Source organism: Oryctolagus cuniculus, chromosome 19, assembly GCF_964237555.1.
Source record: "Oryctolagus cuniculus chromosome 19, mOryCun1.1, whole genome shotgun sequence".
In the NCBI taxonomy this organism is placed as follows: Eukaryota; Metazoa; Chordata; class Mammalia; order Lagomorpha; family Leporidae; genus Oryctolagus; species Oryctolagus cuniculus.
In genome coordinates, this window is record NC_091450.1 from 36,677,372 (window position 1) to 36,703,023 (window position 25,652).

Genomic DNA, 25,652 nt, shown 5'->3' on the forward strand with positions numbered 1-25,652 from the left:
GCAGCTCCCTGCCAGGCTCGGGGCCCGGCCCCGGAGGGCTGTGGTCGCCTTATCCGTGTGGCTACAGGCCCTTCCGGAAAGGAATCCGGCCGCTCTGAGCACGGCCACCGGGGCCCAGGGCCCTGAGCCATGACCGCCAAGCAGGCTGCAAGCGCCCGTGCGCAGGGCCCACCCTTTCCCGCGGTGTCTGCGCGGTTGGGGGGCGGGCTCAGACGCCTGGTCCAATACCAGCCAGGGGAACGGTGCAGGGAGCCTCCCCTGGGAGAGAGAGAGAGAGATTTCTCAGCTGCTGGTTCCCTGCCCCCGGGCTCCCACTGGGATGTCAGGGACATCGGCCGCCTCCCGGGCTGGGTGCAGTAGCCGGGAGCTCCCTCCGGGCCTGGGCTGGAACCTGAGGAGGTCCAGGTGGCAGCGCCACAACCCCCACCCCAACGTCCCCCTCTGACCCCCACTTAGGGACTGGGAGATGCTCAGAGGTGGCGGCTGACTCACCCCAGGCCACACAGAAGCCGGATCCACTCCCTGGCTCTCCGGGCCAAGGGGTCTCAGGACCACCCCTCTCCAAGCGCAAACCTGGGCCTCTCGCTGGCTTCCAGGTGAGGGACAAAAGCAGGCAGAGCGGCCCCGGCCCCTCCCAAACCCCGGCAAGACCCCGGGCTGCGGCTGCTTCCTGGCAAACGGAGAGCAGGGCACGAGGCCAGGCCGGACACCTGCCCGCCTGAGAGGAGGCACCTGCCGTGGCCTGGGGAGCAGGCAATGGCGCAGGGGCAGTGAGGGCGTCCGGTCAGCTCCCCCATGTCTGCAGCGGCCAGGGCTGACCGGAGCGGGGGCCGGTATCGGAACCCGGCGACCCCACACCCAGGCTCAGGAGGCCTCACTCCCTCCTGCTCTCGTCCAGCTGCCCGTGCAGCCCGCAGAGACCGGCCTGCCAGACCCGGGGCACTCAAGCACCAGTGTGCCCATGGGAAGCATGGCGGCCTGGTCACCTCCGGCACGCAGGGGTGTTCCACTCGGTCCCCTCTCCACCAGCCCTGGCCCCCCTCACCGGGGGGAGCTGGTTCTCAGAGCGGGCAGGCCCCCTGGCCATGGCAGCTGCTGAAGCCCCCGGCCCAGGGCCACCCCCACCTGCGGATTGCTGTACTCACGGGATCTGGGGACCAGGGCCACCCCGACCTCACCTGGTGCCTACCTCGCGAGGGCCTACATGGGGTCTGTGCCCCCAGCTGCCCCCTCCGCCTAGGGCCGCGTCCATGGAGGAAAGCTGGTCCTCCCGACCCTGTGCTGCGGCCCGCGGGGGGTCGTCCGGCCTCTATACCTGTGCTGTGGAGTGGCAGCTGTGACCCTGCGCTCGCCCCAGCGCACCTGGGACCCAGCAGGGACCCCCTGCAGCGAACAGGTGGGCGGCGGGGGCTCCCCGCAGGTGTGACCTGAGGCACAGACCGCACGCGGGGCATGCGGAATATGGGGTGCGGGACGCCATCGTCGTTCAGGGTCTCCCCCCGCACCCCGACTCTGCAGAGGAAGGAGCGCAGGTGCCCCGCTCAGGTGCGCGCCACAGGAGCAGCCGGGGGCGGGGCCGAGGAGGGGGCGGGGCCGGGAGGGAAGGTCGCTTTCTGGGGGTGTGGCCGTCCGGGGGCGGGGCCTGCGGGCCGGGGCGGGGCCGGCGAGGGCGGGGCCTGGAGACGCGAGCGTGGGAGGAAAGGGTCGCGGTCTGGGGGCGGGGCCGTGATGGGACTCGTCGTCCGCGCACCACGGGGCGGGGCCGGCGAGGGGGCGGGGCCGGCCGGGGGCGGGGCCTGCGGGTGGGGCGGGGCCGCGGCGTGACGCGCGCCGACGCGATCCCGGAAGCGGTGTCAGATGCTGGGAGCCGGCGGCGCGCGGGCGGCGGGCGCGGGGGGGGAACTTGTTGTTCTTCGCGAAGTCGGAGCCCGAGCGCGAGGCGGCGGCGGCCGAGGGGGAGCACGGGAGTGAGCGCGAGCGCGAAGAGAGCGCGTGCCCGCGAGGAGCCGCCGCGCGCCCGCCCGCGCGAGCCAGGTGAGCGCGGCGGGCGCGGGGCGCGGGGCCCGTGGGGGGCGGGGGGCGCTCGGAGCCACGCGGCCGCGGAGTCACGGCTGCCGGGGCCCGCGCGCCCGCCCGGGCCCGGCGCTGAGAGCCGGGGGCGCGGACCCAGGCCCGGCCGGGGCCCTAGCACCTGCGGGGCGGGACGGCGGCGCGCGGGGCCGCCACGTGCGGGTGCGGGGCCGCGACCGCGTGGTCCGGGGGCGGCAGGTGTCTGCCGTCGCGGAGCGGGGCCAGGCGCGCCTCGCCCTCGCCACGTGCCCCGGCAGACTCGGACCCGAGCTCCGGCAAGTGTCTGGCCCCGACAGGACACGGTAAGTCCTGGTCAGGTGCGGCGGCGCCCGGGAGCTCTTACATAGGTGTCGGCCCGGCCGGTGGGTGGGGTCTGGGGGCCGCGCAGGTGGGCGGGACGCACCTGCGGGGCACGGCTCGGGGGAGGACCTCCTGGTGGGAATGCCCGAGGGGGCCTGCCCCGAGGACCCGGCCCGCAGTAGAACGGTCAGTAAGGCAGTCCCGGGGGCCAGGATCCCAGGGAGCGGCCCCGGTGAGGCCGCGGGCGCCCGGGACGGCGGGAGTCGGTTTACAGCCTGGGGCGAAGCTGTCGCCGCGGACCCAGAAGAAGCCGTGCCTGTTGGCGGCCCGGCGGCTCCGGGTCTAAAGGTTCCTGGAGTGGACTTTCTGGGTTCCGGGTGCAGTCCGCACGGGAAGTGGCGATCGGGCCAGCTGGGAGCGCTCTCCCGGGCAGTAAACAGTGACTCACGCGCTCCGCCCGCCTGGATGGGAGGCGCCGCTCCCGCACGCACGCACGGGGGGCTGCGAGCCGGCCTCCGTTTCCTCTTTCTGAGCTGCAGGAAGCGGGAAGTTATCTGACAGTGCAGGGCAGGTGGGGGTGGGGGTGGGGGTGGGGGTGGGGGTGGGGCGCCACCCCGGGCCGCGGGGTCCCCTCGCCCCCTGCCAGGCTCGCCCGCCTGTTCTCGCCGCCGGCTCAGCTCCGTGGGGTCTTGGGGGAGAGCAGGTGCCTCCCACGAGGAAGGTAGTGGGGAGAACCTTCTGGAAGAAGCAGCGTTGGGGGAGGGCTGGTGCCCGGTGCACCTGGGAGCTGTCAGGAGGGACCCACCCACGTGCAGCTCAGGGCTGGGGCTGAGCGGGGCAGCTGCCCCTTGGGGGCGAGGTCACGGAGTCTGGGTCAGCACACAGACAGGGGAGAGCCCGGGGTCAGGCTGAGGGCGAGGCTGTGCGGTGCAGCGGGTGCCCTGGGGTGGGGTGCCCTTACGCGAGCTGCACACAGGTGAGGGAGGCGGGCCGGGGCTGTGTGTGCTTTCCCAGGGCGCGTCCCCGGCTGACCACGGAGCTTGGGGCCTTGCTGAAGCGCCTGGGTGGCCAGCAGAGGGCCGGCTCCGTGAGCGGGGCTGTGTCAGCCTCATCCCCACGCACCTCTGCATGTAGCAGCTTCCTCAGCCCAGATCAAGGCGACTGGACATCCTACAGGTCCGGGGCTGCCGGCTGGGGGCACTGCGGGCACCTGCCCGCCGAGGGGCCGTGTCCCGGCCAGGCTGGGGTGCTGGGGGGGTACAGTGGGCACCTCCCACCTGCCCACAGAGGGGCCGTGTCCCGGCCAGGCTGGGGTGCTGGGGGAGTACGGTGGGCACCTCCCACCTGCCCACAGAGGGGCCGTGTCCCGGCCAGGCTGGGGTGCTGGGGGGGTACAGTGGGCACCTCCCACCCACCCACAGAGGGGCCATGTCCAGGGCCGTGCTGGGGGGCACCATGGACACATCCCACCTGCTCATAGAGGGGCCGTGGCCAGGGCCAGGCTGGGGGGCACCATGGACACATCCCACCTGCCCACAGAGGGGCCATGTCCAGGGCCAGGCTGGGGGGCACCATGGACACATCCCACCTGCCCACAGAGGGGCCGTGGCCAGGGCCAGGCTGGGAGACACCATGGACACATCCCACCTGCCCACAGAGGGGCCGTGGCCAGGGCCAGGCTGGGTGCTGGGGGGCACCGTGGACACATCCCACCCGCAGAGGGCCATGCTGGGGGGCACCGTGGACACATCCCGCCCGCAGAGGGCCGTGTCCAGGGCAGGGGCAGCGGGTGTCTCTGCGGTGGGGCCTCGTCTTCAGTGGGGTGCGAGTCAGCGTGTCTGTGGCCCCAGCTGCGGCTGCGATTGGCTGACGTGTTTACTTGACAAGTGTGTGTGGCCCCAGCTTCCGCGCCGGGGCGGCCACATCCTCCGTGTGTGGATTTGCATCTGTCACGGTTGCTGCCTGGGTCTTGACTGCCGCTCCCGGTCCCGCCTCCTCGCCCCCCACTGGACGCCCGCGGGCAGGACGGGGCAGGTGGGACCGGGCGTGGGTCGCAGCCCCGGACCAGAGCCAGAGCTTCGGCAGCAGGCAGGAGAGGGCGTAGCCGGTCACTGACGAGGGAGGCTTGGAGCCCTGTGCGGCTCGGGGACTCCGGGGGCCTGAGTGCTGGCCTCTGCGGAGCGGGTCCCTGCCCCCAGGAGCCCCCGGCCGCATCACTGTCCCTGCACTTGCCCGGCCTCTCTGCCGCGGCCCCGGGCGGGCGCCGGCACATCCTTTGAGAGGAAGCCACTCTTCCCGCGGCGCTGGGGCTGGATGGCTCACGAGAGTTTCTGGCTGTGGGTTTAAAACCCACGCAGGAGTCGCCCGACAGGTGTTGTGAGTCTGCGGTGCCGGTGCCGGACAGGCTCCTGGCGGGCGTCGCCCATCCCCGAGGTCCTCACGCACGTGGCGGCTGGGGTGGGACCCGGCCTGGCCTTGGTGCTGGCATCCCGGTGGCTTTTCTGAGATTTTGAGGCGCTCGGGTGCCGGGGTGGGGGTGGCGCTGCCGAGGGGTGCCTTGGCTGGCTGCCTGGGCCGGGGGGGCAGGTCCGTCTGGGCCTGGGCCCCCTGCAGCCCTCACCCCAGCTCTGCCTGAGGTGGGACGGCGTACGAGGCCCCGCTCGGAGCGTTGTTTCCGAGTCAGTGCTGTTGCGACCTTGCAGGTGCGAAGCTCTTCCCAGGTCTGTTTTCCGGAACCCTGCTGCCCTGTTTCTCGCCTCTCATGTTTAAAGCAGCCTTGGGCATACGGGGCTCACGAAGGGAGCGCCCCACCCAGGCCGCACCCTGCCCCCGGCACCAGGTCGAAGGGCAGCAGGCTGAGCTGTGCCCATCCAGGCCTGGCCTGGGCTGGGGCCAGGGTCCGGGCGCCCCAGAGCTCTGACCCACCTAAGGAGTGCTGTGACGAGCGTCTCCTGCCTGGGGAGGGCCCTAGGACAGGTGCACCCCAGGGTGCTGGGTGCTCTAGAGCCCCAACATTGCCCCCTGCCCTGGGAGTTCTGGGAGCTGGGTGGGACCCTGGGCTCTTGATTGTGTCCCCAGAAGCAGAAGTGAGGACCCTCGGTGGAGTCGGGAGGGTCCCGTGTGTGGTCTGCAGCTGCCCTGGGCAGGGTGGGAGGCGTGTGGGTCCCCCATGTGTGCACACCTCGCTCCCCGTGCTCCTGGTGTCATCCTTGGAACAGTTCCCAAGGCAAGAGCAGGTCTGGGGCCCTCGCCCTGCACCCGGCAGGGTCCCGTGCACTTGTCCGGGGGTCCTGGGGCCCAGGGCGAGGGTCCCGTGCACTTGTCCTGGGGCCCAGGGCGAGGGTCCCGTGCACTTGTCCGGGGGCCCAGGGTGAGGGTCCCGTGCACTTGTCCGGGGGCCCTGGGGCCCAGGGCGAGGGTCCCGTGCACTTGTCCGGGGGCCCTGGGGCCCAGGGCGAGGGTCCCGTGCACTTGTCCGGGGGCCCAGGGTGAGGGTCCCGTGCACTTGTCCGGGGGCCCAGGGTGAGGGTCCCGTGCACTTGTCCGGGGGCCCTGGGGCCCAGGGCGAGGGTCCCGTGCACTTGTCCGGGGGGCCCGGGGCCCAGGGCGAGGCGGGCCCAGTGAGCTCAGAGTTGGTGCATGGCCCCTGTGCCAGGCTTGGGTTTCTAGGGTCGCCTCCTGTTGCCGGATGTGCCTGACCTTGACCTCCTGGGGAGGGTCCCCTGGGGGGGCGGAGCCCCATCCTCTGCACCCTGGCTGCTGCTGGGAAGTTTCCTGGAAGGAGCCGGCTGAGCTTGGTGCCCGCTGGACGCCCCTCTCGGGCCCTCCCTCCTCTCGGTGGGCGGTGTGGGGCGCGGTGAGCGGCGCGGGTCGGTCCGTGTGGGGTGGGAGGGGCCTGGCTGTGGGAATGTGAGCCGGCTCTGTAAACAGCGGGTGACTCACCGCATAGCTATGTCACTGGCGGGGAGATACACGGCCCCTCCTCCCTTTCCCGGCCGGACTGGAAAAGTTTCCAGGGCTCACCAGGCTCCTCAGGTGCCACACGCGTGGTGGCCTCTGCAGTGCCCTGGGTGGGGGTGGGGGCTCCCTGCTGCGTGCCGGGGGTCAGGTCTCGGGGTGCCGTCAGCACCGCCTGCCTCGGGCTCCCGCGTGGCCAGGTGAGGGTGCTCGGGCCCCGCAGGTGCACCTCGGCGCCCGTGGGAGTGGCTGGGTCCTGTGTCAGCGTGGGGACTGCGGAGACCAGCAGGGGCCTCCCTCAGGGCGGGGCCCAGAGCTCAGCTGTCCTGCTGGGGGCCCCGGGGTCTCTGTCCTGCACCTGAGGCCCCCCCCCGCCTGCCTTCTGGACTCTCCTCTGGCATCCAGCTCGGGAGGGCTGGGGGCAGGGTGGAGGGCCGTGGGCCCGCCCTGTCCGGTCTCCGGGGTGAGCTGGCTTGTTTACCGTCTGATGTCTTCCTGAGCCTGACCCAAGTCAGGATTGCTTTTGGGCTTCTCCGTTTCCATGACGACTGTGGGGGCTGGCTCGGTCCCAAGGTCGCCATGGCAACTGTCGGAGGGGACTCCTGCTTGGGATGCTCCGGCTGGTTGGCGGTGAATGATTAGAATGTGTGACACAGCCCGGAGCAGGGGCAGGCGGGCGGCGCGTCCGGGCCGCAGCCGCTGAACCTGCCGCTGGCTGGGACCCCCACCCCCTGTGGCCGCACACGGGACAGCCTGGGTGCAGGTGGTGATGTCACAGCTGCAGTGCCCTTCTCCACGGTAGGTGTCCCCAGGCCTGCGGGGAGGGGCGGCAGGTGCTCCGTGATGCGACTGAGCTGGGGCGGGGGCTCCCCCGAAGAGGGGCACCAGGCTGGGTCTGCAGGGCCGGCTGGGCGTGGCCGACCTCAGCAAGTGGCCGGCTGCTGGCCACCTGGGTCCTCGGGATACAGGTAGCTTGTCTGAGTTGGGAGGGGTGAGGCAGGAAGGGGCGGCTGGTGGTGGGGGCAGCAGGGCCCTGTGTCCCCGCTGCTCTAGGGGCTGGCACTGGAGACGGGGTCCAGCCAGGCCTCTGCTGAGCTCCTTGGGCAGGGACAGAGTGGGGCCAGGCTGCACACCTCGGGGGAGGCCCCAGGACTGGCTTGTGGGCGGGGTGCTGTGATGGTGACGGGAGGGAGGGCCCGACTTCGCCAGGGTGTCGCTGTGGGAGGCGGCCGGCGCGGCCTGAGCCCGGCATCTGACCTGTGCTGCCCCGCATGCTGCTGTCTTTCCAGCTACGGTTTCCCGGCAGCTCCGTCCTGGTGACCGTGCCCAGGTTATGACGACTAATCCCAAGCCAAACAAGGCACTGAAGGTAAGGAGAGCCCTGGTCGGCTTGGGAAGGACCCCGCGCCTGTCCCACGCCTCCCCGCCTCAGAGCCTCAGGCCCCAGCAGCCCTGTCCAGGGAGGTGACACCAGGCAGAGCGGCGGGCGGGCGGGCGGGCGGGCAGAGCCTGCGGCCCCGGGGAGTCCCGTGCCCCGGCTCCCAGGGCTTCCCAGTGTGCACGTCCCAGCCCTCCCGAGGTCCCTGCCGTCCCGAGGGAGCCCTGTGCAGCCAGCCCCTGGGGGGAGGGAGGGTGGCCTCCGTGCCCCGTGGCGGGCAGCGTGACCGAGCTCCAGGTCCCCACCGACGTCGCCCGGCCCTCCTGAGAGGGCCTGGGGTCTCCCCGTGGGCAGGGGCCCCGGGGCGGGTGGTGTGGCGCGGCACGCGGTGCTGGGCGCTGACCCCGGCGGCCCCGCAGGTCAAGAGGGAGGCGGGCGAGAATGCCCCAGTGCTCAGCGACGACGAGCTGGTGACCATGTCCGTGCGGGAGCTGAACCAGCACCTGCGGGGCCTCACCAAGGAGGAGGTGACGCGCCTGAAGCAGCGCCGGCGCACGCTCAAGAACCGCGGCTACGCCGCCAGCTGCCGCATCAAGCGCGTGACGCAGAAGGAGGAGCTGGAGCGGCAGCGCGTGGAGCTGCAGCAGGAGGTGGAGAAGCTGGCGCGCGAGAACAGCAGCATGCGGCGGGAGCTCGACGCCCTGCGCGCCAAGTACGAGGCGCTGCAGAGCTTCGCGCACACCGTGGCCCGCGGGCCCGTGGCGCCCACCAAGGTGGCCACCACCAGCGTCATCACCATCGTCAAGTCGGCCGAGCTCGCCGCCTCCGTGCCCTTCTCGGCCGCGTCCTAGTGCCCGTGGGGCGCCCCGCCTGGACGCGGACGGACGCCCGGGGCTGCAGGCGCGGGCCGGGCCCAGGAGTAGGCTCTTGTGAGCCGCGCGCCGCACGCCACCCCACACGCGCACACGCGTGCACACACACCCTCACACGCCCATCCCTTCTCCCCAGCCGCGTCTCGTGCCTGTGAGAGTCAGGATGGACGGGGGAGGGTCCTCAGAGGGCCCCACCGTCCCCCGCAGGGGCTGCCACGAGGGGCGGTAGGGGGCCTGTCTTCCGTGCCTCCAACGAGCGGCCCGTCCACGCCTGTCCTGCCGCATCCACCCCTCCCAGCCCCGATGGCTCGGGCCCTCCAGGGGCAGGTGGGGGCAGCTGTGGCCCTAGCGTGCCCTGTGGAGGAGATACGGGAGGGCTGCCTGAGCAGCTGGCGTGTGCACGTGGGGCCGAGCACACATGTGTGCACACACGTGTGTGGGCGTGCCGTCCCAGGGGTTCTTGAAGGAGCAGCTTGTTGGGCGGAGAGTGGGTCCCAGGCCCGGTCCCCACCAGCTGTGCTGCGCAGGGCAGGTCATGCAGGTGCCTTGGGGGCTGGAGGGGGTGGGGCAGGGAGAGGAGGCCAGAGCCTGGAGTGGGCCCAGGACACAGCACGGCGTGGCCTGGTGGCCCAGGTGCCGTGGCAGGGGGTGGTGGGCACTGGGCAGGAGAGCCATGTGGACACGCGCCCCCCCACTGGTCCGCTGTCAGGAGGGGGCACAGCCCTGGTGCTTCATTATGGCTTGGAGCCTTAACCGGAGCCACCGGTGGTCCTGGCGAGCCTTCCCGGCTTCCTCTCCATGGACGCCCTGGGGCCCCATCCAGGCGAGAGGGCGGCATGAGAGCCCCGAGCTCTGACACCCAGAGGCCACCACACAGGACAGGCAGGGGCAGCCCCCGGGGCCCCAGCTTCCGCCTCCCGGTGAGGTCCCCGGGCCAGGGCCCAGGTGGGCAGGAGGGCAGAGGTGAGCCCGGGGGCTGCGCCGCAGCTCCGAGCCCGCCGTGGGAAGCAGTCCGCGTGCGGCGCCCCCTGCCGCGCCCAGGGCCCCAGATGGCCGGGCCAGGTGTTTCTAAAAACAGCTGTTGATACCATAGCCATGGTAGGTAATCCATATTGGATATCAGTAAGGACCATGGGAGATATTTAAAGAGAAAGAAGAGATATATATCTATAAAGTTATGCACATTTTATCGCAGATTCCGTAACGACTTCTTCCCGTTGTATACTGCAAACCTTCACTGGAGCAGCGCTGCGATGCACGCGGGGGCTGGGGTCCCGCCTGGCCCCGGCCCCCCGGCGTCCCTCGGGCACACTGGGGCGGGGCGGGCCCCTTCTGGCTGCCTGGCAGAGCGTTGCGGCCTCACCGACACGAGTTCATACATGGGTTTTTTATTTAAGCAAAAGGACAAGGACCTCTGTCGGGGGTTCGTTTTCTGTCTCCCTCGGACAGGGCGCCCCGCCCGCGCCAGCTTGCCCAGCTGCGTCTTCCTGGCAGGCTCATTTCAATATTTATTTTTGTGCCGTCACCGCCACGACCACCGAGACGCGGCCACGTGCGGAGGGCCCGCACCGCCCTCGCGGCCCCCTAATTTATTGCTGGACGTCTCCCGCTTCACCCCACGACAATAAAAGTCCTGGTTCAGAGCCTTCCTGCCTGCGCTCCTTGCTTTGCCACGCCCACCCCAGCACCTTGGCCCCCACAAGAGAGCTTCCTCTGTGGCCAGCCGGGACCCCCGTGGCATTGGGGCGGGGGGTGGCCGGCTGCTGTGGCAAGCACCAGGGGTCGGTAAGCAGTGGCCCCCTCACTGGCCAGAGAGGGTCTGGCGGCACTGAGCAGAGTGGCCTGCCTCCTGGGGGGTTGGGCAGCAGCACGGGCCGCGGCCTTGGAGCCACGCGTGCTGAGACCTGTGCTGGCCGGGGCAGGGACGCACCAGACAGCACACAGCACAGGCCGGGCCGGGCAGCCGCGAGCCGGGCACGCCATCCCTGGGAGCCTGAAGAGCTTCCCAGCCAAGCCGCCCAGCCCCGGGGATCCCCGGCCTCTCCTGTTTCTGGCGCACAAGCCTGAGCCCTGGCCCAGCGCCAGGCTCCTGGAGGCTGTGGGCGGGGGGGAAGCTGGTAGTGGGGACCCTGCCCGGGTGCTGGCCAGGCCCTGGGCTCCCACCCCTCCTACCTCCGCACGCCCTCGTGTGTGCCGCAGGCCCCGGTCCAGCCCTCCTGGGGCTGGGTTCCATGTGCAGGTGGCGAGAGCCCTGGAGGCTTCTGTCACCTTAGATAGGTGACCGGCAAGGGGGGCAGGTAAGTGGCCGCTGGTGACGCCACGTCCCTGCTTCAAGTCCTGGCTGCGCCACCTGTGCCCCAGCTTCCTGCCGTGGTGATGGCCCACGTGGGAGACCCAGATGGGGCTCCTGGCTTTGCCTGGCCCAGCCCCAGCTGTTGCAGGTGAACCAGTGGATGGGAGACTCCCTGCCCGGCTCCACCCCCGCCCCACCCCTGCCCCTGCCCCAGTAGGTGAGAACAAAAAAAATACAGCCTCAAAAAAAAGCCAGCTTGGGGGGAGCTGGGGGCGGGGAGGAGCAGGGAGCAGGTGGAGTTGGGCCGTGTCCCAGCCCTGCCCACTGGGACACCCTGGGCTCTGTCACGTGGGCTCAGCAGGGGGGTGGCCCACACAGGGATGCAGGTGGGTGCCGACTCCTGCCCTCACCCTCAGTGTGGCTTGGGGTGGCCTGTGCCCCACGGGGCAGCCGGAGGCTGGGGGAGGAGGGAAGCAGGGTCTGCCCGCCCAGCCTGTCCCCTCCTTCCTGGGCCTGCCTGGCCTTGGGGTCAGCCAGCTACAGGGGCTCCGTAAAGGGCAGGGGCGTGGCCTCTTACCAGACCTTGGCCTTGAGTTCTGCCAGCCGTCCCCAGGCCCTGCATAGGCAGTCTTGGCGTGCTTCTCCCAGTGGCCGCCGGGCAGGGAGGGCAGCTGTGGGGCCTCCTGTCTGCTGCCCCGGGCCTGGCCAGCTCCTCAGTGCACCCCTGAGCCCCCAGGCTGCCTGCCGCCTCCCCTGCACCTTCCCTCAGCCCCCCCATTTGTGCTGTGGGCCACAGACAGAGCTGGGGCGCACTGAACTCCTGCCTGGCCGCCCCCACCCGCCATGTCCTCGCAGTCCTGGAGTGACGCACGGCTCCCGGGCAGGCCTGAAGGCAGGGCTGGTGCCCACGGAGGAGACAGGGCAGGCCCCTAGGGCCTGGCATGCTGGGGGCTGAGCCCCGCTGGCCTCGCTCCCGCTGTGGGTGGGGAGGAAGCCGGGGCGTCCGAGCCAATGCCTTGTCCTGCTCTCAGCAGTGTCATGGCTGGGGGGGCAGGGGCGCCCCCCGCCCCCAGACTCCCCCACGGTGGCCTGTGACTCAGCGTGCTGGCCGGCCAGGATGGAAGCCAAAGGAGTTGAGAAAAGACCTGAGGTGTTTTTATAAATAAGGGCGCCTCGCGGGAGGGAGGCAGTGAGGGCCAGCGAGCCCCACGCACACACCTCCTCGGGTGCGGCCCACCAGGGCTCCCCGTGGCTGGGGTGCGGGCCTCACGGTGCCCGAGAGCCCTGCGTGGGCCTCAGGCTGGGCTGCCAGCTCTCCCCCGGCCGCACCTCGAGGCCACTGCCCGCCTGGGATGTGTCCACTGCGTCTCGTGCAGCTGCTAGGAGCCGTGGCTACAGCGGCCCCTGCCTGCCGGCCGGAGCCCCCTCCTCCGCCCCGGCTGGCCCGCTTTGTTCCGGCAGCTTCTCTGAGGATGCGGGGGGGGGGTGCCCAGTGTGGCAGCTCTGCTAGGGGCTCCACCTCTGGCGAGAGGGTCGGAGTGGGGGGCCTGCCCCTTCCCAGAGGCCCCTACAGGTCCTCCGAGGGGATCAGCATCCGCTTCTCCACGTTCCGGCTCCTCCTGCCCCCGCCGGAGCCGCCGGGGTGGGTGCCGGGCGAGGGGGGCCCAGCCTGGCCGGGCGCGGGGCTCTCGTGGGTGGCCTGCTGCGTGTACTGCTGGTAGGTGGGGGAGAAGTTGTGGACGGCGTCCTGCACGATGTCCTGCGGGCTCACCGCCTCCCGGAGTCCCGAGGAGATGCTCTGCATGGGGGCCGGCGGCGCTGCAGGGGGGCGGCGCGTGAGCTGGGGTTCCCCGGCCCGGCACCCCCACGGCTGCCTGGCGCTCCCCCAGGCCCTGACGGGTTCCCCAGTCCAGCTCCTCCCTCCGCCAGGCAACCCCGACGCTGGCCGCCTGCAGGGGTTGGGCGGGGCTAACTGGGCGGAGCTGGGGGCAGGACTGGACTGGGCGGGGCTGGGGTGGGCTGTGGGTGGGGCTGGACTAGGAGGGGCTGGGGTGGGCTGGGGGCGGGGCTGGACTAGGCGGGCTGGGGTGGGCTGGGGGCGGGGCTGGACTAGGCGGGGCTGGGGTGGGCTGGGGCGGGGCTGGACTAGGCGGGGCTGGGGTGGGCTGGGGTGGGGCTGGACTAGGCGGGGCTGGGGTGGGCTGGGGGCGGGGCTGGACTGGGCGGGGCTGGGGTGGGCTGGGGGCGGGGCTGGACTGGGCGGGGCTGGACTGGGCGGGGCTGGGGTGGGCTGGGGGCGGGGCTGGACTGGGCGGGGCTGGGGGCGGGGCTGGACTAGGCGGGGCTGGGGTGGGCTGGGGCGGGGCTGGACTGGGCGGGGCTGGGGTGGGCTGGGGGCGGGGCTGGACTGGGCAGGGCTGGGGTGGGTGGGGTGGGGCAGGGCAGGGCGGGGCTGTCCCTTCACACTCTGGGGCAGGTGGCCTGCACGCTGGCGGCATGGGAGTTGGGCGGGTCCTGGGCGGCCACAAGCCATCCAGCCGCACGTGACCCGTTTTCGAAGGCTGCGGGTCTGGTGTTCCCGGCGGCTGGGTGTGGGTGGGGCTCTGGTATGGCCGGAGGAGCCCCCCCCCCCCGGCCTTGCTCCTGGGCCAGCCCCAGCCGCCTGCAGCCACGCAGAGGGGCTGCCTGCCCCGGGCACACAGCGTGGACGTTCCCACGGCCTCGTGCCTCGTGTCCCGGGCACCCCGCGGGCCCCGTGTACCTGGCGAGTTCTTCTCCGCGTACACCTGGCAGGTGAAGGCGTGGCGCAGGGCCACGGCCGCGAACAGCATCTCGATGCAGAGGAGGAAGTTCTGGTAGCCCGCGGCCAGGGTGCCGGCCCCCACCGTGCTGCCGTCCACGGTCTGCGCCTCGGGGAAGGCCCCGCACCTCTCCAGCAGGGCCAGCAGCACCCCTGGCGGGGGGCAACGGCCACTCAGCTCCAGCCTCCTGGGTGGGAGGCTGGACAGCGCCGGCCAGCCAGGCTCCCCCTCCCCCGGGCAGCGTCAGGACATGGTGACCGCTCCGAGTGCCTGGGACCTCCCGTCCCTGCCGTCTGGCTCTGCCTGCCCCCTCCACGTGGCCTCACTCCCTGACCCCGGGGCAGCGTCAGGACATGGTGACCGCTCCGAGTGCCCGGGACCTCCCATCCCCGCCTCGCTCCCTGAACCCGGGGCAGCATCAGGCCCATGGTGACCGCTCCGAGTGCCCGGGACCTCCCATCCCCGCCTCACTCCCTGACTCCGGGGCAGCATCAGGACATGGTGACCGCTCCGAGTGCCCGGGACCTCCCGTGCCCGCCTCACTCCCTGACCCCGGGGCAGCATCAGGACATGGTGACTGCTCCTAGTGCCCGGACCTCCCGTCCCTGCCGTCCGGCCCTGCCTGCCCCCTCCGTGTGGCCTCGCTCCCTGGCCCTGGGCAGCATCAGGACATGGTGACCGCTCCGAGTGCCCAGACCTCCCGTCCCTGCCGTCCGGCCCTGCCTGCCCCCTCCGTGTGGCCTCACTCCCTGGCCCCGGGGCAGCATCAGGCCCATGGTGACCGCTCCAAGTGCCCGGGACCTCCCGTCCCTGCCGTCCGGCCCTGCCTGCCCCCTCCGTGTGGCCTCGCTCCCTGACCCCGGGGCAGCATCAGGACATGGTGACTGCTCCGAGTGCCCGGGACCTCCCGTCCCCGCCTCACTCCCTGATCCCGGGGCAGCATCAGGACATGGTGACCGCTCCGAGTGCCCGGGACCTCCCGTCTCTGCCGTCCAGCTCTGCCTGCCCCCTCCGCATGGCCTCGCTCCCTGACCCCGGGCAGCATCAGGACATGGTGACTGCTCCGAGTGCCCGGGACCTCCCGTCCCCGCCTCGCTCCCTGGCCCTGGGCAGCATCAGGACATGGTGACCGCTCCGAGTGCCCGGGACCTCCCGTCCCCGCCTCGCTCCTGGCCCCGGGCAGCATCAGGCCCATGGTGACTGCTCCGTTTGCCCGGACCTCCCGTCCCCGCATCGCTCCCTGGCCCCGGGCAGCATCAGGACATGGTGACCGCTCCGAGTGCCCAGGACCTCCCGTCCCCGCCTCACTCCCTGGCCCCGGGCAGCGTCGGGACATGGTGACCACTCCGAGTGCCCGGACCTCCCGTCCCTGCCGTCCGGCTCTGCCTGCCCCCTCCGCATGGCCTCACTCCCTGACCCCGGGGCAGCATCAGGACATGGTGACTGCTCCGAGTGCCCGGGACCTCCCATCCCTGCCGTCCGGCCCTGCCTGCCCCCTCCGTGTGGCCTCGCTCCCTGGCCCCGGGGCAGCATCAGGACATGGTGACCGCTCCGAGTGCCCGGACCTCCCGTCCCCGCCTCGCTCCCTGACCCCTGGCAGCATCAGGCCCATGGTGACTGCTCCGAGTGCCTGGACCTCCCGTCCCCACCTCACTCCCTGGCCCCGGGCACACGGGCGCGGGGGAGGGGCAGGCTGCCCCCCACCTTGCCAGAAGGACAGGAAGATGACGGCCTTGATGGTGACGAACTTGAGCACCGGCTCAAAGGGCTGCAGGAGCTCCCTGGTGGCGAAGTAGAAGAGGAACAGGGCGTAGAGGGCCAGGCTGACGGAGGCGTTGTAGACGAGCGTGACGTACAGGTAGCCGCTGCGGACGCTGGGCCAGAGGAGGGCACGGTCAGCCTGGCCGGGTGCCCCGGGCGCTGTGCCACCAGCCCCCACCTGACCTCCCTGGGGCCCCTGTGCTGTGCACACGCAGGAGAGCGTGCGTGTGTGCACGCATGCTTGTGTGCGAATGTGCATGGACAAGGCACATGTGTGTGCGTGCGTGCGTGACTGTGCAGAGCCGTGCACGCGTGTGCTGGGTGTGTGCGCATGTGCCTGTCTGTGGACACGCCCGTGTACACCTGCCCCACTCAGGACCCCGCCCGGGCCACGCCCCTCACTTGAAGTCCCCGTCGTGGTATCTGCCGAACGCCTGGAGGACGATGGTGGTCAGGGCCATGATGGGCTTGATGATGCAGAACTGCAGCGTGGCCTGCGGACGGCAGCGGGCGAGGGAGGGTGGGCAGCGGCGGGGGCGGGGCAGCCGCCCAAGCCCCGCCCTGCCCTCCCGGAGGCCCCACCCACCTGCTTGCAGAAGCGCAGGAAGCCGATGGAGTAGGACCAGTCCCGGAGGCAGCAGGTGCCGTAGAGGCAGCTGGACCTGGGGCAGAGACGGCCTGAGCGGGGCTCGGGGCTGCGGCCCCGCCCTGTCCCGGCTGCACGGGCGGCCGCGGCCAGGGCCTTACCTGATGGGCTTTCCCCGGATCTCGGCCATGATGGCGCTCTCGCCCCCCAGATACTGGAAACACAGGCTCAGGAAGCTGTAAATGACAAAGGCTGGGCCGAGCCCCGGATGGCGTGAGCTCCTGGCCCACGGCACAGCAGGGGCCTCCTGCCAGGCCCACACAGGACTCCTGGTGCCTGCTTTATGCGGGGCGAGCCGACACTCAGCACCGGCCGCCCCCCTGCTCGCCTCCCGCCCCTGCCCTGCCCCGCCAGGGTGCCACCTGCCACAGGTCAGGGCCACCAGGACGGCCCCTTCTCCAGGGTCTGTCTCCTGTGTGGGCAGCAGCCCCTCCCCCCCTCACCTTCGTAGCAGTCCCGCACGGAGTCGAAGTAGACGTAGTACGGGTAGCCTCCCAGGAGGAGGAGGCTGAGCCAGGAGTCGAAGGCGTAGACGGGCACGATGAGCAGCAGGCGGATGATGTAGCGCTGCTCCAGGGGCACCGTGTAGGAGCGCAGGTGCAGGAAGATCTGGCCGTGGGGAGGGTGCGGCTGCGAGCAGGCCCGGCGCCGCCCTCCGCGTCCCCACTTTGCTACACTGAGCTTGCTTGTTGCTGCTTCTGCTGTAATCAGAGGCGTGCACCTCGCAGAACAAACGCGGGGCACAGCGGAGCAGCCCGAGCAGCAGGGACACGCCTCCCTCCTACACTCTTAATCAGAAGTAGGTCTGATTGTAGCTGATTGTAGCAGAGTGAGACAGAACTTAAGGACGAATGTATCCTTCACAGGACACCCGGCTAACACCTGTATGTGCTGCCCCCCAAGCCCCACCCCCACTCATTCTTCCACTGGGAGGACTCCGGAAACGACCCCCCCCCCCCAGCGCGGCTGCCCACAGCCACGCCACCTGCTGCACGGAACGCCTTTTTTGTTTTAATAACAGGGGCACGAGCCAGGCGCCTGTTCTTGGCAAATACTCTGGCCAAGGGAACACTGTCCACACACTCACTCACCCCAGGAGGATCCCGGGGAGGCCGCCCCACCCCCCGCCAGCAGCTTGGCTCTCAACATGCGGGCATCGGACCCACTCAGGCCCTCGGACCCTTTCTAGGGGTCTACACGAATAGAGGGAAAGGCTTAGCTGCAAGGATGTCCGTCACGGCCAGCGATGGAGCCCCACCTCGGGGCCGGGCGCGCTGGGGACGCCACCCCTCTGGCAGAGGTGGCGCCTGGCGCTGCGCCCCACCAGGGCACCCCTGTCGCTCACGGGCGGGGCAGGCACCCGGCTCCGCTGTGGACGCCAGTGGACCAGCCGTGCTCCACACCAGCACCACGGGCTCGACCCCAGCTTCTGACTCCAGCTTCTAGCTAACGTGCACCCCGGGAGGCGACAGACGAGCGCTCAAGTAGCTGGGCCCCTGCACCCACGGGGGAGACCTGCACGGAGCTCCCGGCTCCCAGCTGTGGCCTGGACCAGCCCTGGCTGTTGGGGGTGTGACCCAGCAGATGGGCGCTCTGGCTCTGTGTCTCAAACAAACAAAATTCACGGAGCTCTGGCTCTGTGGCCCAGCAGCTAAAGCCACTGCCTGCAGCACCGGCGTCCCCTGTGGGCGCTGGTTGGAGTCCCGGCTGCTCCGCTTCCGATCCAGCTCCCTGCTGATGGCCTGGGAAAGCAGCAGAAGATGCCCAAGTGCTTGGGCCCCTGCACCCACGCGGGAGACCTGGATGGAGCTCCTGGCTCCTGGCTTCAGCCTGGCCCAGCTCCAGCCATTGTGGCCATTTGCAGAGCGAACCAGCAGATGGAAGACCTACCCCTCTCTCTTTCTCTGTTATTCTGTCCTTCAATTAAATAAATAAATCTTTAAAAAATCAATCAGGACAAGTGACAACGTGAGCAGGATCCCAAATATGTGAACAGGTGAGGCAGACACCAGGGGCTTCCTCGCCCCCAGCCCCCGTCCCTGGCCATGGGGAGAATGGTTCTCGCCCTTATAGATTTCTAGATTTTCTGTCAAAAACGGGGTCTTCAGGAGGAGGAGCTGGGGGTGGGGGCATGCACACAGGCAGCTGGCAGTGAGGACTTCCTGGAGGAGGTGCCGTGAGCAGAGGCCACAGGGACCCAGCTTCCTCCGCCCGGCACAGGGAGTGCGGGGGCAGGCTGGCATCTGGGGTGGCCTCGTTATCAGTTCAGTCACACGCTCCACTCCCCGCGGGTGCAGCAGGCGGGCAGGGCAAGGCCAGCCCTCAGGCGACTGCTCCTGGTGCTGGCACCGCCTGGCTGGGTGACCCCGGCAAGCCACCGTCCTCTGGGACCTCAGTTCCATGTGCGAGGCGGGGGCCCAGCCCCCCTGTCCTGTCCAGCTCTGCACGGGGAAAGAGCCCCGGGCTCCTGTGACAAGGCTGGACCTGGCAGGTGCAAGATGGGGAGGGGCCTGAAGCCACAGCCGTAGGGGTCTCCACAGACTCTGTCCTGGCGGTGTGGCCCCAGGACGCTGGGCCCGGTCTCGCACATGGCCAGGCATCCACCTCAACCCTGCCTCCCCGGGAGGCCCTCCCTGATGGCCCAGCGGGACCGACGGCCTCCACACTGCCCCCGCGGCTCTGCACACGTCCTGTCCAGCCTGCATGCGGCTTGCCGACGCCGGGCCTGGATTGTATCAGCCTGCAGGCGGTTGTTCCCAAGAGGGGCACCCGCCCACCCCAGGTCCCTGGTGCCCGGCTCCCCCGCCAGCCATCCCCTACGTCGGGGCCAGAGGAGCAGTCCTAAAGGCCACTCTGCTCTCAGCCCCTCCCTCCACAGCCATCCTTGGCTCCCGGCACCCCTTTCTCCTTCCACTGGGTCCGAGGGCCCTGGACAAACCCCTCCAGCCAGGCGGCCCCACCGTCCTGTGCCAGCTCCTACCCTCCCACCTGGGGTCCATGCTTCTGTGCCTCTCTGTGAACCCGAGAGTGTCCCGGGCCCCCGCCCCGGCCAGCCTCCCAGGGTCTCTGCCCATCCACTCCCTGGCCCATGCTGGCAGCCCGGCCCTGCTGCTTCTGCACTGGGGGACCTGTCCTACGTCCCCCCTTGCTGACCCCTCAGCCAGGGATTGCGGGAGGCTTGTGGCTCGGGAGAGGCGCCTCTGTGCCAGACCCTGTCCTGCTGCCCAGCCCTGGCCTGCTCCCTGCTCCCCCGTGCCCCCTGTGTGTGGGGGTCTCCCTGGGGCCCAGCCTGGCAACACCTGGGTGTCCCTGGGCTCTAAACCTGTACCCCAGGCAGGCTCCGGCGTCAGCACCCCATGGAGCCAGGCCGAGCTGTGTCCACCTCTCTTGGAGATGGGGGTCCCCGGGGGGCTCCAAGGTGGGGAGGACGTACCTGGTGGCAAGTGAGCAGCAGAGCCGTCCACACGAAGACGCCCGAGATGCCGCGGGCCAGCGGGGTCATGAGGAAGAGCTGGGGGGCGCTCTGGGAGCCGTTGCCCACGCGGTCCACCTGCGGCCCGGCGGGCACCGTGGGCATGGCTGCCAGGGGGCTGGGCTGCGGCCAGGTGGCGGACACCAGGGGGACTCCCGCCGCTCCCAGGAGCCCGGAGGCATTACTCACCTGCAGAGCGGGAAGACACACAGGCAGAGTGGAGGCCAAGGTGCAAACTCCAGGCGGCAGCCCAGGTGGGGGAGGGGCCGGGGCCGCCGCGGAGCCTGCCCTGGGTGTCGGGGTGCCCGGGTGAGGGCTGTCAGGGCCACCCGTCCTCTCTGTGGAGTCGGGCTCTGCCTGCCCCACCCACGGGGCCCCCACCTCCAGTCCTGCCCGAGGCTTCTCTCTCTACCTCCCTGCCTGCCAGATAAACTTTGAACTCTGATGCCCTGGGCTTGCGATGAGGGGGGTGGGGAGCCTGCTTTTTTGGGCCACACAGCTATCTTCCGGCCAGGTCTGAGTCTCGGGGGACGCCGCCTGTCCTGGCGGCTCAGGGAGCCTGGGGCAGCATGGGTGGCACTGATGTAACAGTGTAGGGGGTGCAGCCTCCTCACCAGGCCAGCCCCTGCCCAGTGCCCATCCAGGCGTCAGCTCGGCCACGGAGCTCTAGGCCATGCCCTGCTCACGTCCCGGCCCTGGACACCTGCTCTCCAGCCTCTTGCCAACCTGCCAGGTGCCGGGTGCCGGGCTGCGGGCAGCCCCGTCCAGCCTCCTGCCCTCCCTCCCCAGCAGTCCCAGCACCTACCTCTGCGAGCAGGAAGCTCCTTGGCCCAGCCACGGGAGGCCCAGTCTCTGGGGAAGCCTGGCCGGTTGTTTGCATGGCCACGTGGCCCCACTGGTGGCCTGCAGTGGGGAGTGAGATGGGCGAGGCTGCCAGCCAGAGGGCTGCACTGGGCTGGAGCTGCCTGGCACCTCCTCAGCTGCCCGGTGGCCCACCTGAGCTCCCGGCTGGGGGGCGGAGCCGGGGAGGGGAGGGAGGAGGGAGGCCCGGCCCCTCCCCGCTGACACTCTATCCCCCCCGGCTGTTTGCTGGGCGGCAGCTGGCTCCCAGGAACCTGCTGGCCGCCAGGTGCCCTCACCTGCCGGTGCCGGAAGGCCAGGCAGCTGCCACCTGGTGGGGACAGGCAGCAGGGCCCACCGTGGGCCAAGGTGGCCGCACGCTGGGGGTGGGGGGCTGCTGGGGCGGGGTTTCCCTTTAGGGTGAGGAACGAGCTCTGTACAGAGGAGGTGGCCGCAGGCATCCTGCCTGTGCCGCCAGCTGCTCCATTGCTGCCCACCCCTCTGGGTCTGGAAGGGGCGGGGCCTCCCCTCTGAAGCCCCAGGCCCGCAGGAGCGCTGGGGGTCTCAGCGCAGCCCTTAGCCTGCTGGGCCACCCCCGGCAGCAGCCCCAGCAGCACAGCCTCAGAACGCCCTCTCCTGCCCGGCCTCCCGTCCAGAACCACTGCACCTGCCGTTGCCCTCTTGCAGACGGGGACTGGGGGCTCGAGAGGCTCGCCCGTGTCTGACGCCCCCAGGGGCACGCGAGGGTGCTGGGACACCCCCACCCACCCCCAGGGAGCTCCCTGTCCAGGCTCTGCTCCGGGCTGCCTGGGGCCTGCGGTACCTGCTTTCCTCCTGGGGAGAACCAAAGTCTCGAGTGTGACCTCCTGTCTGCCTCTTGAACGTCACGTGGTATTCCCTACACCCCTGCGTGCCCTGGGCCCCGGGCATGGCGTCATGGACACAGGGGGCCCTCGTGGGGGCGTGGGGGGTGCCCCGCTGCTTCTGCAGCCACGGCCTGGTCCCACTGTAGGTGCCCCTCCCAGGCGCCAGCCCCGTGTGGGGACGCGGCTCTCTGGCCACGACACTGTCTCCGTCCTGGGCACTTACGAGGGCAGGAGCCACCACTGCTGGCTGCGAGCCTGGGATGGGACCCACTCGCAGAACAGGAGGGAAACTGAGGCCTGGCTAGGCTGAGCCCAGCAGGGGGCAGATCCCGCGGGGACGGGGCAGCGCTTCCTGACCAGGCTGGCGGGGCTCCTGGGCCCACGGCTGTGATGCAGGCGTGCCCAGGGCCTCACGGCTGCTCTCTCCGGGCATGCTGTAGCTCAGCCGCTCCTCCCACGAGCCCGGGCTCTGGCTCCGAAACCCACCCACGGCACACCCTGGAAATGATGGGACTCGGGCGACAGCCTTGGCTGCACCGCCCCCTTCCTCTAGCCGGGATGTTTGGCGAGCTCTCCGCCACCTCCCCCCCCCCCCCCCGGCTCTCTGGCCAGCTCACTCCCAGAGGCAGCTTCCGTGCTTAGCTCCTGTCCTGCCCACGTCCTTGATCGTCCTGGAGGGCCCTCCGGCTCATCTGGGCCCGGTTTTCTTATCTGTAGAGTGGGCGTAGTCCACAGCCTCACCAAGGCCTCGCCCGTTCCGCGGGACTTTCCCCCACCCAGTCTGCCTCCCACCCAGGCAGGGCCCGGGTGCTGCCCGGTCTGCCCACCAAGACCAGCAGGGCAAACACCTGGGAGCCCAGGTCGTGGACCCAGCCACCACCCCCCGTGTGTGCCCAGGCCTAGGGGTGCACCCTGTGAGGTGGGAGTGGGGACACCAGCCTGGTGGGCGGTGGCCAGAGGATGCGAGGACATCCACTGCAGGCATGTGGGAGCCTCCCTTGGCCGCCCACCATGGACCCGTCGTCCAGGCACAGAGAGCCCCGCCCCACCACTCCACGCCCTCGGGCCGTCTGCCCCCCCACCAGGTCTCAGCAGCGTCCTCAGCTCCCTGCTGGACCCCCGAGAGGAGATCGGTCCAGGAGCATCCCGGCCCTCGCCCTCCCGCCCCTGGGGATTCCTGGTCCCCACCCCGGGGAGTTGGGGCCCCGCTGGAGCCCCCTTCTCCTGCCTCTGGGGCCCCAGGCGCGCCGGCCGGGCAGTTTGTTCTGGGAGCCGCCAGCGGTCTGGCTGCTGGCGCACAGCCCCGCTCAGAGAATGGGCCGCTTACCCCCATTTCACAGCTGAGAAAGGCTGAGGCCGGAAGCAAACCTTGATGAGGGTCCCACAGCCCACGGGGAGGGAGAACAGGCAAGGGGGGGCCTGCCGCTGCCTCGGAGGGCTGGGCGTCTCCTGCGTGAGCTGCCCCTGGTCGCCCCAGGCCCAGCACGTGGGCAGGGTCCTGGTCTGAAGTCTTGCTTCCAGCCTGAGATGCGAGGGCTCGGCCAGTCCCAGGCAGGACAGAGCAGTACCAGGACATCGTGTTCCCGAGGGCCTCCTGGTGCCAGGGCTGGCCCCACTGTCCCTGAGCCTACGGGGAGGGGGCTGGCCCCACTGTCCCTGAGCCTACAGGGAGGGGGCTGGCTCAGCAGGCCCCTAGGGCTGGCCCCTTCCACTGCCCCAAATGCCCACCCATCCTCCTGGAAGAGGAGGGGGAGTAGGGGGAAGGGGAGGGGGAGGGGGAGGAAGGTGTCCTCCCAGGGGGGTGGGAACCCCTTCCTCAGGCCCGGGGGGGGGCGCCATCTCAGGGGGCCCAGGGAAACCCCCCCACCAGGTTCCAGGGTGGGCTCCGGGCCCCCAGAGCAGCACATGGCAAGGGCAGCCGTTTGCAGCGGGTGCCCGAGCAGCAGGATGTGGGTGGGGGAGAGGCAGGGATGGGGGCAGTCAACCCCCAACTCATAAACTGTCCCGTCGCTCCGGCCAGGGGGCCCTGCCCACTCAGGCGACGCAGTGCAGTTGGGTGGCCTTGGATGTCCCGAGCCCGGCCTCTGACACCGAAGCTTCCTGTGACCGGGGCACTGCAGGTGCCCCGGGGAGCTGTGCAGGCCAAGAAGCCGCCTAGCCGGTCCCACGCCTGCACACCGCCCTCTGCCCCGGGTCTGGCTGGCCGCCTGCCTCTCACCCTGACGCCCGCCTCCACACTACCCCGCCAGGCCACCCCCGGTCCCCCTGCAGACAGAGGACAGGGCCCCTGCTGTGGGCGCACAAGCCTCCTGCGGAGCGGACGGGGTGTGCACCTCCCGCCCCCAGCCAAGCAGCTGGCGCACTGTCTCGGGCAGCATGATGGATGGCCCTGACCCAGTGGCCGCCCCTCCGGGGGTGGGGCGGGCGGGCGCCGCCCTGGCTCTGGGACTCCCCTGGAGCCCGCCCGCAGGTGTGCAGTCAGCGTTGCCGCCTGGTGGCCATGATGCCCGCCTCACCTGGACAGGTGCAGCCCCTACAGCTGAGCGTCCCGTGGTGGCACTCAGGCTGGCCTCCCTGCCACCTGCCCTTCCTGGGCGGCCCCAGGCAGATCAGACCCGGGCAGAGGCTGCCTGGCAGGGGCCGGAACGGGCGGCGCTGGCTCTTGGCCGCCTGGTGTCCCCACGACGTGGGCGGCCCTTCTGCTTCCAGCTCAGGGCTGAGACAGGCGGGGGCGCAGGGCGGATCCCGGCCCCACCAGCCCACGCCTCCTGCAGCTGTGCCCTGCCCCTCCCCCAGCGCACAGCGAGCCTGGGAGGGCCGTCCAGGCGTCCTGGACCCTGGGGACGGGGTGCTGACCCGGCTGCCAGAGCCCCTTCTCAGGAGAAGCCGGGGGGTCTCCGGGAGCCTAGTCCAACAGCGGATCCTCCCTGCAGGGGCTCCCATGCCAGCCTGGCCCCCACGCCCTGCGCACACACTCACCTCCCTGGAGGCTCTCGGCCGCCCCACCTGTGGCAGGCCTTCAGCGGGGGGCTGTGGGGGGCCTGGGGGCCCAGCGCTCTGCTGCCCCTCCTCGCAGCTGCCAGGGAGGGGACTACCGCTCCCGGAGAAGCCCGGCCTCTCTCACACCCAGCAGCTCCTCCCAGCCCTGCCGGCCCGCCCGGCCCTACCTGCCTGGGTACAGCTGCTGCGCGGCCACACCCTGCACACCCCCTCCCGGGCTCCAGCACCGGCCTCCGTCTGCTTCTCGCACAGGGGTCAGGGATCCACAGGTGGACGTGGGCTGGCCCCTGCGGCGCTCCGGCTCTCGGCATGCGGTGAGGGCTCTGCCCACCCCAGCCTCGCCAGCCCCACCCACACCTGTCACAGGTCGCAGCCCTGGGCCCCCGGGCTCTCCTGGGTGGCCGTGGGCGTGTACCTGTGTCCTGCCGCGGGCGTCCGTTCCTCACCGACCCCTCTGCCTCTCGCTCCTGGCCCCATCCCCTCCACACCGTCATGTGTGCCACATGCGTGTGGGGCCGCAGCTCCTGGCCTCGCAGCCCAGTGGACCCCCAGGCGTCCTCGCCAACACCAGCAGACGGGCTCGTCCCGCCACCGCCGCCCCCAGGCCTCCCCAGCCCTGCTTCACCCAACAGCAGAGGCCGCCCTTCGGCAGCGTGGGCCGCGCTGCTCCCTGGCGCTGACCCACAGCACCGAGCCCTTCGTCGTCCGGGGCGATTTGTCACTTCCGGCTGGGGAGGGGTGTTGAGGACTAGGTCAAGCCGAGCACAGTCGACCCCCGAGCCATCTCGGCAGTACCCAGGCCCGTGCCCCACAGCGAGCAGGACACCGGGGGAACCCGGGGAGCCTGCAGCCCGGCGCCCCCCCCCCGTCCGAAACGGACGCATGCCCACATCTGCTGTGTGAACCACAGCTGGGGCGGCGAATCTGGGAGCTGCCGCCCCTCGCCTGCGGCCGGAGCCCGGACGACTGGGCCATTTCCTCTAACGCCCCATGGCTCTGGGCAGCGGGGAAGGACACTGGAGGGGGCACGGGAACCCGGCTGTCCCAGCACCAGTCACAGGGCCGCCCTTAGGCCCGCGGTCGGGGACCCGGGCAGACAGCACCAGCAGGGCCCGGCTCTCAGGGTGCTGCTGGTACAGGCGAGTGACTTCCCCGGCTCCACCGGGGCCTGGCAGACGGGAGCCGGGGCACGGGGACCACGGAGGAACAGAAACTGGGGAACAGTGGGCCCGCTCCGGCCCTCAGCTTCCTCACCTGTGAGACGCCCGGGGCGGGCGGAGCGGCCACACCTCAAGCCCAGGCCGCAGCCCCGGGCCCGTCCAAGCTCCTGACCCTGACCCCCGACCCCTATGTTAAAGGAAGCAGGCGCTGGGCCTCCCTTCCTGGCACGGCAGCA

The 25,652-nt window shown here is 70.9% G+C and overlaps 2 protein-coding genes across 11 annotated transcripts; one reads left to right on the top strand and one right to left on the bottom strand.

Moving 5' to 3' along the window:
• Positions 1-1,838: 1,838 nt before the first annotated feature.
• On the top strand, positions 1,839-10,223 carry MAFK (MAF bZIP transcription factor K). 3 transcript variants are annotated; one of them, XM_051830571.2, is made up of 3 exons: positions 1,839-2,034; positions 7,617-7,696; positions 8,125-10,223. In XM_051830571.2, the coding sequence occupies exons 2-3, from the start codon at positions 7,661-7,663 to the stop codon at positions 8,554-8,556; spliced, it is 468 nt and encodes a 155-aa protein (XP_051686531.1). In that variant the 5' UTR covers positions 1,839-2,034; positions 7,617-7,660; the 3' UTR covers positions 8,557-10,223. The 3 variants fall into 3 exon arrangements, with proteins under 3 accessions (XP_051686531.1, XP_051686534.1, XP_051686532.1); XM_051830574.2 differs by lacking the exon at positions 1,839-2,034 and adding an exon at positions 2,219-2,556; XM_051830572.2 differs by lacking the exon at positions 1,839-2,034 and adding an exon at positions 6,797-7,125.
• On the bottom strand, positions 9,950-25,652 carry TMEM184A (transmembrane protein 184A). 8 transcript variants are annotated; one of them, XM_070064275.1, is made up of 10 exons: positions 24,236-25,652; positions 20,356-20,453; positions 19,512-19,628; positions 16,522-16,779; positions 16,180-16,270; positions 16,019-16,094; positions 15,835-15,926; positions 15,376-15,545; positions 13,632-13,823; positions 9,950-12,688 (listed from the first exon to the last, which is right to left on the bottom strand). In XM_070064275.1, exons 1-10 carry the CDS (start codon positions 25,138-25,140, stop codon positions 12,438-12,440), a joined length of 2,250 nt encoding a protein of 749 aa, XP_069920376.1. In that variant the 5' UTR covers positions 25,141-25,652; the 3' UTR covers positions 9,950-12,437. The 8 variants fall into 8 exon arrangements, with proteins under 8 accessions (XP_069920376.1, XP_051686527.2, XP_051686525.2 ...); XM_051830567.2 differs by having other exon boundaries at positions 16,522-16,687; positions 24,236-24,372; XM_051830565.2 differs by having other exon boundaries at positions 16,522-16,687; positions 19,512-19,739; positions 24,236-24,372.